Source organism: Neopsephotus bourkii, unplaced genomic scaffold (assembly GCF_033783945.1).
Source record: "Neopsephotus bourkii isolate Nb327-2 ecotype Australia unplaced genomic scaffold, CSIRO-AGI_Nbou_v1 NB_1768, whole genome shotgun sequence".
Classification (NCBI taxonomy): domain Eukaryota; kingdom Metazoa; phylum Chordata; class Aves; order Psittaciformes; family Psittacidae; genus Neopsephotus; species Neopsephotus bourkii.
In genome coordinates, this window is record NW_026902242.1 from 65,059 (window position 1) to 79,024 (window position 13,966).

The 13,966-nt window shown below is 55.6% G+C and overlaps 1 protein-coding gene across 1 annotated transcript in view; it reads right to left on the reverse strand.

The window, feature by feature from the left end:
* COL18A1 (collagen type XVIII alpha 1 chain) overlaps positions 1-8,991 on the reverse strand; it is a 36,612-nt gene extending 27,621 nt beyond the window's left edge. The window contains exons 1-2 of the mRNA XM_061379281.1: positions 8,945-8,991; positions 8,528-8,598 (exon numbers count right to left, since the gene is read on the reverse strand). Coding sequence (XP_061235265.1) covers positions 8,528-8,598; positions 8,945-8,955 — 82 coding nt within the window. The 5' untranslated portion in view covers positions 8,956-8,991. The remainder of the gene's footprint in view (positions 1-8,527; positions 8,599-8,944) is intronic.
* Positions 8,992-13,966: the final 4,975 nt, after the last annotated feature.

The following is a 13,966-nucleotide window of genomic DNA, read 5'->3' on the forward strand; positions in this document are numbered from 1 at the left end:
GGGGGGAATAGCAAGTAAGGGATGAAAACATGCACAGCTTCCTGGCCCTTATGAGGGGCAGGAGAAAACCCGGATGGAGACACAGGAAAAGCAGAGGAAGGACTTGAGATTAAAACGAGTCAATGTTATCAGCAGGCAGGGGCTTCTGACCCACTGACACCCTGTGGTACCCACTGCAATCCCCCCATCGCATGGCATCCTGAACCCAGTCCAGGCAGTGTAACCATAGTGCTGAAGAGACTGAACAGCAACAGTGCACCAGAGGTTAAATGGCACAATTAAAGCAATGGGAAACATTCCTTCTCCCTTCCCAAGCAAATGGGATTCTACCGGTGTGCTTCATCAGCCCAAACCACATCAGCAGCACCCTGATGCCAGGAGCTTGACAGCAACCCTTGCACAGCGACCTCTTGCACACTGGGGATGAATGTACTGGGAGACTGGAGCACTGGGGTGCAGGGATGTTCTGAGAGAACCGTGTCAGATTGACTGTCCCAAGTTCCTTGTGGGATCACGGTGGAGCTGGTGCAAGGGTTGTACCATGGAGCATCCCACCCCAGCGTGCTCCCCACACCAGGCTTACTGTTGGTCTGGGGGGCAGAGCTGCTTCACCACCAACCCACCCATCCCTGATGGATTCAGGCCAGCCAAAACATCCGTAAGAGTGGTTTATCCAAGCCCACCTCTCCCTGTGCCCAGCCATGCAGAGTGGCACGAATCCGGATCACCAGCCTGGGATGGAGTAAGACCTGAACAACGTCCACCTTACACCACGGCATTAATCCTGTTGCTAAGGCACCCGCGGGGGGAAGAAACCCTTGCTGGATTAGTGTCTAGACTGGCTGACCTTTCTGCCTGTGAGGTGTAACCAGGGCGCGCATCGGGCACCACTGGCTAAGAGGGTCTTTTGTAGCTGATTTTTGTCTCATTTCTCTTACAGATGGGAGCCAAGGAGCCATCGCTGCTGCTGAAAGAGCTGTTTCACTACCTGCCGCCAGCAAGGGATGTGCAGGAGACGAACCCGGGTCTTGCAACCTGCTGCCAAGGCCTGGCTTTGCCCAGCAACCCAGCCCACAAAAGAGCCTTTCATGAGAGGGGACGATGTCAACTCTGCAATTAGGAGGGGAAAAGAGGCAGGGAGGAAGAGCTAAAACAAGATTATTACCTCCAGGAGCTGCCTCTGGGGGCCCCTTGTAAATGGGTTTAACTCTTGCAGCTGAGGTCAAGAAGGAGCCATGAGGAGATCCATCACTTGGGGCCTATCGGGGCAGCTCCAGTGCTGGATCAGACCCAGCAGGAACCAGGACAACCACGCTATCTCCAGCCAAGCCCTGTGAGACCAGACACTGACCTTGGTGATGCCACAGACATGTGGCATCCCGCTTCACTAAGCGATCCTCTTTCACATCCCGCCTCACTAAGCGATGTCATGGAGAGCCCAGCCCAGCCCATTGGGTACCACACGCAGGGGGAGATGATGGGGCTCCCTCACACCCGCCACCTTTATGGCCTCATGTCTCCATCTCCCCACCAAAAAGATGCAATAGGATTGAGAGGGGCTTGGAGCAAGCTGCTCTAGTGGAAGATGCCCATGCCCATGGCAGGAGGTTGGAACTGGGTGAGCTTTAAGGTCCCTTCCAACACAAACCATTCCATGATTCTGTGATTACAATCCAAGCACTGTCTCCTATCCCAGGGATGGGAGCCTTGTCCCTGCAAAAAGCCATCAGGAAAGCAAATCCCTGACCTGACCTCCGGCCCTCCAGGGGCTTTGGTAGGCAAGAGCACAGCCATGGGATAAGGAGACAGCTCCATGAGCACTGCTTTCCAGGCTTCTAAGTGAAGAGAGGCTCCTGAAGAACCAGCCCAGGCTTACCTCTGCCCCAGGGATGCCCATGGGGAATGGAGTGATGGGTTTGTGCCCAGGCAGAGATTAAATATCACCAGGCACGGAGGTCCCTGAAGCAGCTCCAAAACAACAAGTGGGTAACCAAGTCATGCATTAAAAGCCAACAAATCCTCATACACATGATCCACCCCTTCCTCCATCACAATGCCAGGGGCTGGGACTTTCTCCCACTCCCCAGTATTCAAGGGGGTTAAGCTGAATATCACTGCAGATCTCTTCATCACCACTTTGCACACATCAGTGCCCCTTCCCAGCAACGGACCTCAGCAAGACAAGGCACATCTTCCCACAAGTGCCAACACTGAGCTCACTGGTAACCAGGATGTGGGGCTGGAGGGCCACTAAGAGCACCCAATAGAGGGCAGAGAACAGATGGGGGGATAGGGTGAGGTGGAGCTCAGCACTGGCCCCCATTCACCACAGAAGATGCTGCCTCCAGGCTATGTATGGACAGGGTGCACAGGGTGATGGCCATACTGAAGTTTTGGGGGGGAAACCACACTCACGGCATCCCAAAACATCCTAGCTTCAAGGATTATCAGGCTGACGGAGATTGATGCCAGTGGTGATGGTGGGAAGAGCATCGGGATAGTGATGCTGGGCTGGCAAGCTGCAGATTCCAGGTGCTCTGGCTGCTATTCCCAGTCCAGGCTGTTGGAGCAGCCTCCCACAAACTGCGGACAGGGTCAGAGGAACAGCCTGATCTTCCAGCCCTCTGGGAGAAGGAAACCAGCAGTTCGAGCTTGGGAATAACATAAGAATACAATAAAATCCGCTAATGACCAATTTCCATCTTGGAAAAGGGTTGGGAAACGATGCCAGAAAAAGCAATAAAAATTCCACAAAAGCAACCTTTTCAACCGAAAACCCATCAGACACGGGATGTTCCGGACCAGATGTTGCTTGCTGAGAAAGCACCACTGGGGATGCTCCTGCCAAATAGTGCTGCTGGTCAGAGCCTGGGAGCACAGCAAGTCCCTGGAGCCTTGTCCCCAGAGCAGCCCCATTGAGGTGGGATGCTCCCCATCTCCAGCACTTGCAGGGAGGCAAAAGCCACCCCAACTGTGCTTATGGAAACCATCCCAAAGGGTTTATGAGCCTTTGGGTTGTTTGGTCTGCTTCCGTACGTGCCAATGGGGAAGGAAACAGACACAAGTGACACATATGGAATGACACCGAGATGTGTAACTGATAAGCTGCCACTGATCCCACAGGCAACCTGGGGACCAGGAGGGATACGGGACATCCGGCTACTCCATCACAAGAGGATACCCAATGGCTTTCTCTTTAACGAAGGCTTCCCACTCACCCATCAGTGGTGGAGCTGAGCTTCCCAACCATAGAGACAGCCTCCCAAGTGTCCAAGCAACCCTGCATTAACCCAGTGCTGGACAAACAGCATGCCAGAATGGATCAGCCAGGAGCTTCCCAGGTTCTGATGGCTCCCACCACCACCACATCCTTCTCTTGCTCCCACCCTACATAACCCAGATTTGCCCTTGAGGCCTCTGCTCTCACGTTGCTCCCAGTAGCTCCAAACCCACATGAAGGCAAGGCCGGAAGCCCCTGTTAGCTGTATTAAATGTCTAAACTGCTTCCTAATCCTGTTCAGCTCCTTGCTTCAATTATGTCTTTGGCAAGAAGCTCTCCAGGATAATCAAGTCCCACGTTAAAAGCCTTGGGAAGGATTCATCTCCAGCCCTTTCTCAAATGTCATCAGATATGCTGGAAGATGGTTAAAATGCTTTATGAATCCCATACCTATGGGCTGCTAATACACACTCAATGCTTAATCCCAGGTATCTCCTTTAGCGCTTTGAGCTCTCTATGGAAACACCAGAATCCATTCTTTCCTTGGAAAACTCTCAGGGTTTGGAACAGACACAGTACACTCACTGGGATTGTTACATCAGGGCTCAGAGCATCACCCCTAACAGTCACCACAGAGCAGTGTGGTGCAGGAGAAATGCTGGTGCTGCATACACCCAACAACACAGAAGCAGCAAGGTGTAGGTAGGACCCTCACTGGTCCCACACAAGCACTTGACACAGCTGAGCCCCTCCTCTACCTCCCCATGTGCAGGCATCCTCCCAAAGACATCACCCTCTGCAGTGCAGCCCCAAGCCCAGAGCATCTCTTGAGCTGGAATACTGTGGGAAAGATGGAGGATCTTCTCCCTCTGCTCCCAAACATGGGACAGGTACTTCTCTTGAACCCACCTCCCTGGTACATCTCTCCTGGCTTTAGAGGGTTCTGTGTGGACTTTACTCACATGAAGAGTTACTTGGGCTCTATGGAGCTTGTTATGGTGGATGAATCGGTCACAGCCACAGGAGCACCCAGGCAGACAGAGAGGTACCAGGTAAGAAACATGCACAGGGAGGATGCACCATGGAGTTTCACATCAGCATGGACCATGGAGTTCCCATGGGCAACGGGAAACTCAGATCCCCATCCTCCCAGCAGCACTAACAAGTCCAAGGCACAATAAGCTAAACCAAGATCACAAAGAAGAGTAGGGCAGGTAGAAAGCATGGCCAGTAAGCCAAGAGGGGTGGCTCTCCCCCTCTGCTCTCCTGAGACCCTACCTGGAGCACTTTGTCCAAGAAACCTGGAGAGGGGCTTTGGACAAGGGCCTGTAGGGACAGGACAAGGGGAATGGCTTTAACCTGCCAGAACAGGGGAGACTGAGATGAGCTCTTAGGCAGAAGCTCTTCCCTGTGAGGATGAGCTTTAAGGTCCCTTCCAACCCAAACCATTATGTGGTTCTATGTCAGTGCAAGAGCAGGTACATCAATAAGACTGCAGACGCTTGAGGGTGAGATACCGTGGGCTTATGTAGAAGAGCAGGTTGCCCCACATATACTGAAGGGCACCATAGTGGCATTCAATGGCACAAGCTGGGATGAAGAACAGCTCTTCCTCGCTATCCCATTGGACATGGGACAAACCTCAGCTCCACAAGACACCCACAACAGTGCTGGCCATGCTGCCTGCACATCCAGGTCTACAGCATCCTCTGTGGGCTTCAGGCTCATAGGCTTTGGGTCAGTCCTCATCCCCTGTGCTTGCTCCCTGCTCCTACCTCCTTTAAAAGCAGCAGTGCATTCCCCCCAGCTATAGAAAATGCTGTTTCCCAGCAGCACAGTTATCAGCTGAAGGCTTTTTATAAGCCATATGTGATAATGCTTGATAGAGGATTGCAAAACATGTTCCTTATCTCCTCCAAGTGCTCAGGTTTGCTGTCTAACAGCTCCCAAATTGTACTGACATATCACAAGTTATCCCAGCTATAGACCAAAATAAATAAGCACCAATGTCACAAAGAAGCTGCTATTCATAGCAGGAGGATCACTGCGGTGTGTGTGCATGTGTGCAGGATCTTCCCACTGCCATAGGGAAAAGCATCTCAGCCCTTCATCCCCATCAGGACATGCAGTGGGGAGGGAGACCCTGGTACCCATAAGGCCAGGAGACAGAGACCTGGGCTGCTCCTTTTGCCCACATGTGAAGCTAAAATCAAGTGAGAGTGCTCAGAGAAGGATGTTCTGGATGAACCGAACCCAGGTACAGACCTGCAGACCCACCAAGACAATGAGGACTGGGGCTTGAAAAGGTTCCTTGCTCTGAGGGAGGTGAAGAAAGCTTTAAACAGAGAAAGTTGAGGCTGGATATAAGGAAGAGGTTCTTTACTGTGAGGGTTGGAACTGGATGAGCTTTAAGGCCCCTTCCAACTAAAACCATTGTGTGATTCCATGATTCTACACAACTCCTGCCTGGAGAAAGCAGCCGCTCTGCAGAACTACTTCATCTCTTTTCAAACCTCATTTCCAGCTCCAAAGCACCATCCAAATGGGACTACATCACTGCATCCTCCTCCTCGGGGCGGGCAGGGAGGATGGGATCCATCTGCCATGGGATAGACCCGGAGCACCCGTAGTGCTGCAGGGAGATATCTGCAGGCTTGGCTTCCTCCAGGCTCTCCCTCTCCACACCAGCTCCCACAGCAGAGAGCAGCAGCCCAGATAAGGCTTAACAAACAGGAGTCCCAGCAGCTGATAAGGAGATGAAAGGCCCGCAGAGCCTCCCAAGCACAGCATCCTCCCTGCTTGCTCCAGCCCATCCCAGCAGTATCAGAAGCCAAATGATGCCATTGGAGCCGGGAAGTGCCAACCCTCACGGGGCCTGTTTCATCTCCGCTTGCAAGGAATTCCAGCCATTAAGGCTGAGGAGCCATTGGAGATGGACATAAAGCCAGGCAGGAGCCTCTATGCCAGCAGCAAGTGGCTCCAGCACCCACTATATTTAATAGCAGGAGGAGGCAGCTTGACTCCCTCAAGGTGCTGCCTGCATCCTCAACACCAGCCAACATCTGGATACTTGAGCACATCCCAGCCCCAAAGTGATGCACAGAAACTCAGCACAGGGGGAGATGGATGAAGCCAGGCTGTGCTCACAGACTGGGGTGAGTCTGGCCAGCTTTGTAAACCCCAATGAGTGCGGATCCCTGTCCTCATCCTGAGAATGGAGATTTCCCCATAGCCCTACATATGTCACAGTTCCCCTGTGCTCTCAGCACTGGACCCATGGAGATACCCTTGGAGCATCCCCATCTTTGAACCCATAGCAATACCCTCGCAGCATGCCCATCCCTGGACCCATCGTGATACCCTCGCAGCATCCCTCTCCCTGGACCCATGGCGATATCCTTACAGCATCCCCATCCCTGGACCCATGGAAACACCCTCGCAGAATCCCCATCCCTGGACCCATGGTGATAAACTCACAGCATCCCCATCCCTGGACCCATGGCGATACCCTCACAGCATCCCCATCCCTGGACCCGTGGCGACACCCTCGCTGCATCCCCATTCCCTTTCTGGAAGAGAAATCGCAGAGGTCCAGCGATACGAGGCAGGACCAGTTAAGCCCCTAAATGCGCACAGCAAAGGCATTTAAACAGAAAGGTTATCTCCGTGCCAGGACAGCCCTTCAGAACAAACATTCCCCAGGAGCCATCACAAAGGCGGGCTGGCAGAACAGGCCCTGCAGCCCTTGGACATTGAACCAAGGGAAGGAAACACACAAAAACACACACACAAGAAAGAGAAACAAAAGCCACACCAACCCCTCTTGCAAATTCCTTCCAAACCCGACTCGCAGCCTGCCTTTGGGAGACAGCCAAGTCAGCTGGGTGAGATGGGCACCACGGTGAGGTGTTTAACCCCTCTGCATCCCATGGGAAACCTTGGGATGGTTACTCAGAGGCTGTGCGATGCAGATTTAGCTCAGCAAAGGGTCCCTGCGTGCCCAGTGCTGTGCAGTGATTAGAGAAGGGCAGAAAAGGGACAGAAAGCTCTGAGTTAACCACTGTTAAACCAGCTCCCAGCCCTCCGGCTCAGCTTGGCCACACTGGACAGTGTCCAGGGACCTAAATAGGCAATTCAGGACTCCACATGGGAATGATGTTCCCGTCTCTGAAGACCTCCAAGGGGAGCTTTGTTTCTGCAGTCCCCAGGGAAGCACCCACGGCACAGAAAGCAGCAGCATCTAAACCCAGCCTGGGGCACTCGGAGTGCTTCTCCCAGTGTTCCCAGGCACGCTTTGGGAATGCTGGGCCATCCCCCTGCCCAAGCCACTCTTCCCTTGCTGCCAGCAGAGCCAGGCTGCACATAGCTGTGCTTGAGCTGTTCCTAGATGACAGGAAGCCTTACTCCACTACATAATCCATTGATTCCTGTCCCACTTCCAGCTTGTCTGTACATGGGGCAGCCACTTCCCAGCATGTCCTGCTCTACCTATACAGTGGCACGAGCCTTGTAACAACACTTAGCACAAGCAGAACAACATCACCCTGGGGGAAAGCCACCCTTCATCTGCTTTTGGACCTCTGCTTCCAGCTCAGCTGCTTTAGCAAACAGGGTCCATGGAATGTGAATGGGATGGGGAGCTCCCTGTGTCAGCCATACCTCTCCCTCGCACCGGGCACACATCCAGAGCCCGGCTGCAAAGGAGGCAGCCAGGAGGAAGCTGCTGTGGTGGGGAGGTAAAGTTCACTGCTCACACAGGCAGTGGGAGAACCGGCTCTCACGCCCCATAGGGAAAGCTGAGTCAGTGCAGAATTCCTGTCTCCCAGGGCATGAGGAGCAGCTAGAGAGTGAGACGAGCTCTAAAGGCAAGGGGAAAGCTGGCAATGGGTGTGGGAGGGGTCGCATCCCTTGAGACACACACTCCTACCGCTTGCAATGCTTCCAAGGACAGGGAGTCACACAGGAAGGACTTCTGCAGGCGCAGCAGAAAGCACTCACGTGGAGCATGGCCACTTCAGGGCAACGCTATCCCGTGTGTCCCACAACCAGAACAGAGCAGCACGGTAAAGCCAGGCGCCTCTCTCAAGCATCCTGGCCCTGGTACCGTGGGACCCCAAAGTGGCCACAAGGGATGTATGGGGGGAAACTCCCTCCAGCAGCCTCCCCTTTGGGGACCGCAGACCAGGCATAGCATGAGACACAACCCCAGCAAGGAGCAGGGCTGTGTTCACAGCACATCCCATCTGACAGGGGGCTCCAAGACAGGAAAGGGGCCCAGGACCCTCCCCAGCATCCCACACGCGTTACCGGGCTCCTGGGAAGCAGCGGGGACCAGCAGGACAAAGAGCCCGAGGAGCAGCAGCCTCCCTGGGGGGCACCTGCAGGAAGGGAAGGAGAGAACAAGAGGTCACCCATGGGTGCTACCGGGGGACACCCACTCGTCTGACCGGGGTGCACCCCACTCCTGCAGCCCGCAGCTGCCCTGGCAGCTCGAGGGGTCCCACGGTACCGGTGCCCCCAGCTCCGATGACCCCATGGTACCGGTGCCTCCCAACTCCCGTATTCCCGCGCACCGGTGCCCCCTAGTTCCTGTGTCCCCCAACTCCCGTATTCCCGCGGTACCGGTACCCCCGAACTCCGGTATCCCTTTAGCACCGGTTGCCCCCGCAGAGGGGTCCCGGTGCAGCGGGGTCCCGGGGCAGCAGCCCCCATCGCAGCGCTCACCCTGTGCGCATGGTGCCCTCGGTGCCGGTAGCACGGCGCGGCGCGGCTCGGATCGGCTCGGCCCGGGGGGCGGGAGCGGAGCGGAGCGGAGGGGCGGGCAGGGGGGAAGCCCGCCCCGGGCCGGAGCACGGCCGGGGCTCAGCCCGCCCCTAGCTCCGGGTCGCGGGCTCCTGCATCCCCTCCAACCTGCGCTAATCCGAGGATGCTCCTCCCATCCGGGAGCCCCCGCACCGCCAAAGGGCTCCGTACCCCGGTGCGACACCAATCCTATGGGTTTCGGCCTGCAGGTGCTGGAGGAGGGAACAGTCAGCGAGCTGAGCTCATTCCCGCTCCTCTTTCCTCATCCGAACCCCGTGGGCACCCCATTCCTTGCTCTCCAGCAGGTTCCGGCACGCCATGAGCCTCCCCTTTGGCTGTGGCTGTTCAATGTAGCAAGGATGGGGGTCCCTCTGGGCACCCCAAGGGGTTGGAATGCACCTCACCTTTTCCATGCGGGGAAAAAGAGTTAACAGGGGTGCTGCAGCCCGCTCGCGCCTCCTCCTCCTCCCCTTATCCTAGCTTTCATCCAGGCGGGATAATCCCCATGAAACCCGCCACACCTTGCTTTGTCTTCCCGGAGCAGCTTTTAGTGCCCCGCGGCAGCAAGCGTCTGAAACCCAAGACCTGGAAACTTCCAGGGGGATGTAGGAGTGATTCACTGGTGATGGCAAAGGTGCTGTTTAGCCTAAGGCAGGGTTTGGATTCGCAGCACATAAACCAGGGCATGGGCTCTGTGCTCGCTATTTGCCTCTATAAACCTAAAGCCTGTTGGCTCCTTACGCCACGGATCCATGCCCCTCGGCATGACCCCAGCCTGCCCATGGTGAATAGACACCGAAGCTGCCTTTTGTTTGGGTGCGGAGTGATTTCCACGTGGTGGGGACTGTTCGGGTTCCACTTTCCCATCTCCGTGCCCAGTGATTTACTGCCTCCTTCCCCCCCCCCCCACCCCACCCCGAGCTGGATTCCGCTCCTCCAGGTAGATGTTACCTGAACCGCACAGAAGGCAACACGTGGCAGCTCTGAGTCATGAGGCTGCCGTTGCACACAAGGGGGTTGGGAGGGTGGAATGGGCTGCAGGAGGGGTTATGGTTATGGTGGTGCTGGGCTTGGAGAGCACTGAGAGATGGGAGGAGAGTCCTTGGGGCAAGGAGGGTGCTTGGGAAAATCTCCTTGAGGACAGGAAACAACCCTCCCTGCTATGGGGATGCTGCAGAGGGGCTCTTCATCAGGGGCCAGAGCTATAGGACAAGGGGTGATGGGTTCAAACTGAAACAGGGGAGATTGAGGTGAGCTCTTAGGCAGAAGCTCTTCCCTGTGAGGGTGCTGAGGCGCTGGCACAGGGTGCCCAGAGAAGCTGTGGCTGCCCCATCCCTGGCAGTGTTCAAGGCCAGGTTGGACACAGGGGCTTGGAGCACCCTGCTCTAGTGGAAGGTGTCCCTGCCCGTGGAACTGAATGAGCTTTAAGGTCCCTTCCAACCCAACCCATTCCATGGTTCTATGAGCACTGAGGTGCGGGCAATGCGGAGCTGCTTTACATCCCCACCGCACCTCTGGGGTCTGGCTGAGCTCCCCCAGCCCCCTCTGCCCCTGTTCACATGGGGCAGGTTCAAGTGCATCCCCTCTTGCCCACCCTCCTGTGGTCCCTGCCCCATCGCTGGCCCCACAGCCCCTGCGGGCTGTCTCCCTCGGTGCAAAGCTCTTGGCTGACACCAGGGCAGTTTCCCATCATAAAACTTCCTCCTGCTGCGCTTTTAAAGTTGGAGAGCCACAAAGGACACATAATGAGGCTCATCGTTTTCCCAAGCAAACAAACACTGCCCGCTGTGTGTGTGTGGATGTGGGGTGGGGGGTGGGGGGGGGTGTGTGGGGGTACTCGCTGCCAGGGAGACAGCTCTTTCGAAAGCCCAACAGATGGAAACCAGCAGTATTCCAATGGAAGCAGCCGCGACTTCCCAAGCTCCAGCCTAAAAGGCCCTCCTTGCCCTGTAGGCTTTGAGCTCCTTGGCATTTGGGTCCTGCTGTCCCCAAAGCCCTGTGCCTGCCTCCAGCTCCATCACAGCTCCATCTCACAGCCGGTGGTCCCTTGCTGCTGGCAGGAGTATCACAATGAGGGGGTAGTTGGTCTCTTCCCTCAGCTGAACGGCTGGGACAGTGAATCCTTCCCTCTATTGGGCAGAAGGGATGGATTGGAAATACTGGGCAGAGCCCTAGGATTGGAGCCAAGGGGGCAATAAGGGAAAGGACAATATTTGGCCCGTGTCTGCAGCAAAACAAAGGCTGCAGCAAGCAGAGGGAGCAGAATAGCACAGACAGGCAAGGCTGTCCCATCTGCACCAGTTCCCAAGCAGTGGCTGTGGCTGGTCCTGTGATGCCCCTGGGTGAGAGCACTCAGCACCAGCCAGTTCTGCATCTCACTGCCACATCTATTGCCCTGTGGCCCAGACCCACCAGGACAGCAGTGGAAAAGCTGGGCCAGGAGGGATGTCATGGCAGCATTGTGGTGCTTCCTTCAGCAAGGATCTGGCAAGAGATGATGTGACAGCATCTTGGTCTGCAAAAAGCATCCCTCCTTTCCGCAGACGAAGCACGCACAGTGCAAAGGTGGGTGTTTGGGAAGGACCCAAGGAGCTCAGGAAGGGAGTGGGAATAATTGGAAATCCAGATGTTTTCCCCAACATGGAAAGCTGGCAAGAGAGGAGCTTTTCCGAGCGGGGAGCATGTCACCCACCCATGTGAGCAGGGATAAGCTCAGCCAGGTTGGGGTGCTGGCAGCTGCATGCATTAGTGGGGTGCTGCAGAGGGCAGGAGGAGGGGCTACAGGGGCAGGCAGCAGCACGGTCTGGAGCCCACCTGCATCCTTCCCGTGGATGCAAGGACAGGACAGAGCAGATTGATGCGGCTCGAGGTGAGAGGGGACCACTGCTCCATCGCTTCCCACCTTGCCATGGACACTGCAGAGCCCTGTCTGTCATCTCACACATGTGGCAGAGCCCTGCTACCAACACAGAGCCTAGGGAGCCCCAGCCCCATGTCCCTCTCTCCCTTGGGCATGTGCATGCTGGAGGCATGATGTGATGAAGATGTCCTGGCCCATTCCCAAGCTGGATATTGGATGTAAGAGCCAAGGAGAGGAAGGCAAGCAAGCACATTTGCTCCAGAGCAAGCAGAGCCACAGCCACTACCTCAACTGAGACTTAGCCCCCCTGCAATATGTAATCCAGAGGGGGGATCAGAGGAAGGATCCCTCTTTCTACCCCAGGGCTGGGAAACCAGCAGGGAGAGAGCCAGACCTATGGATCATGTGCATTCTTCCCCTGGGCAGTGCCTGCTCACTTCCCAATGGAAACGGGCACCTGGGGTGTTCTGGCAGCCCCTGTTCCTTCCCAGCTTCTCCATGACTCATCCACTCCAGGGTAAAAGCCAGTCATTCAGCACACATGAGAAGGACCGAGGGAAGCATTCCATGGGAAAGGGGACGAGGCGGATGCTTCTCGCATGCCTCATCCCAGTGGCTCGCCCTTGGGTCTCTGCCTCTTGACTGGCTGTGGGAAATGGCACTTGTTTCCCTTCCTGCTGCACAGTCATGCTCCTACAGCACCAGTGGGGGATGAGGTAGAGCTCTGCAGCCCCATAAAACCTCAGTGCATCCATAGCCCAGGTATGAGGTGCCAGAGCGGGATGTGGATGGGAAAACTGGAGGAGAGACCAGTGGGGATGGTGGTGAAGTTCCCTCTGTGGAGGTAACCCCAAGAGCAAACAGCCTCCAAACTGAAGGTCCTGGCACAGGGCAGTGCTGCTTGCTTGGGGACCACCCCAGTATCCCTGAGGCTGTCACTTCCCCTCTCCCAGCCTGCGCTCAGCATCTCCCCAGGAGAGGAATGGTCAGCTTTGACTCAGCTGGGAACAACAAAAAGAGGAATCAAAATCCTTTGGTCCAGCAAAAAAAGACTCGAAATAGGAGCTATATCCACCCTGGGAAGAGGAAATTTCCAGCTCCCCATGGAGGAGCTTCAGCTAGCTGGCTCTGCTGAGCAAACTGCCTCAGGCTGTTCAGTGCCTAGATGCCCCCAGGTTCCCCAAGACAGGATGCACAGAAGCTGGGAAGGGTTGCTTCCATAAAGATAGCCATGCTTGAGGACCCTCATACTCATCGTGCATAGGATAGCACCAGGAGCTGACCATGGGCCTGTTGGCATGTGCCCTGTCACTTTCTGGGCCACCCCTGAGCTGCCAAGGCAAGGATTCACTGATATTGCATGGAATCACACAATCCCAGCCTGGTTTGGGTTGGAAGAGACCTTAAAGCTCATCCTCACAGGGAAGAGCTTCTGCCTAAGAGCTCATCTCAGTCTCCCCTGTTCTGGCAGGTTAAAGCCATTCCCCTTGTCCTGTCCCTACAGGCCCTTGTCCAAAGCCTCTCTCCAGGTTTCCTGTAGAATCCTGAAGAATCTGACTCTAAGTATCTGATGTTGTGTGTTTTCCCACAATAACAACATCTCTGTTACCCAGACATGCGCTGGCTGCTCTGTGGCATGGGAGGGGATTTGATTTCCCTTCCTCATTTACTGCAGTTCTGTCCTTTTATTGCCATGTCGAAGTGCACTGAACATGAGCTGCTATTCCCACATCAGACCAGATCCTCTCCCTCAGTCTCGGTGCGGAGCCAGGCTGAGAACACTGGGGCTGCTTGGAGGTATCAGAGCAGTTCCAGTATCTGAAGGGGGCTACAAGGATGCTGGGAAGGCACTCTTCATCAGGGACTGTAGTGATAGGACAAGGGGTGATGGGATCACACTGAAACAGGGGAAGTTCAGACTGGAGATAAGGCAGAAGCTCTTCCCTGTGAGGGTGCTGAGGCGCTGGCACAGGGTGCCCAGAGAAGCTGTGGCTGCCCCATCCCTGGCAGCGTTCAAGGTGAGGTTGGACACAGGAGTTTGGAGCACCCTGCTCTAGTGGAAGGTGTCCCTGCCTGTGGCAGGG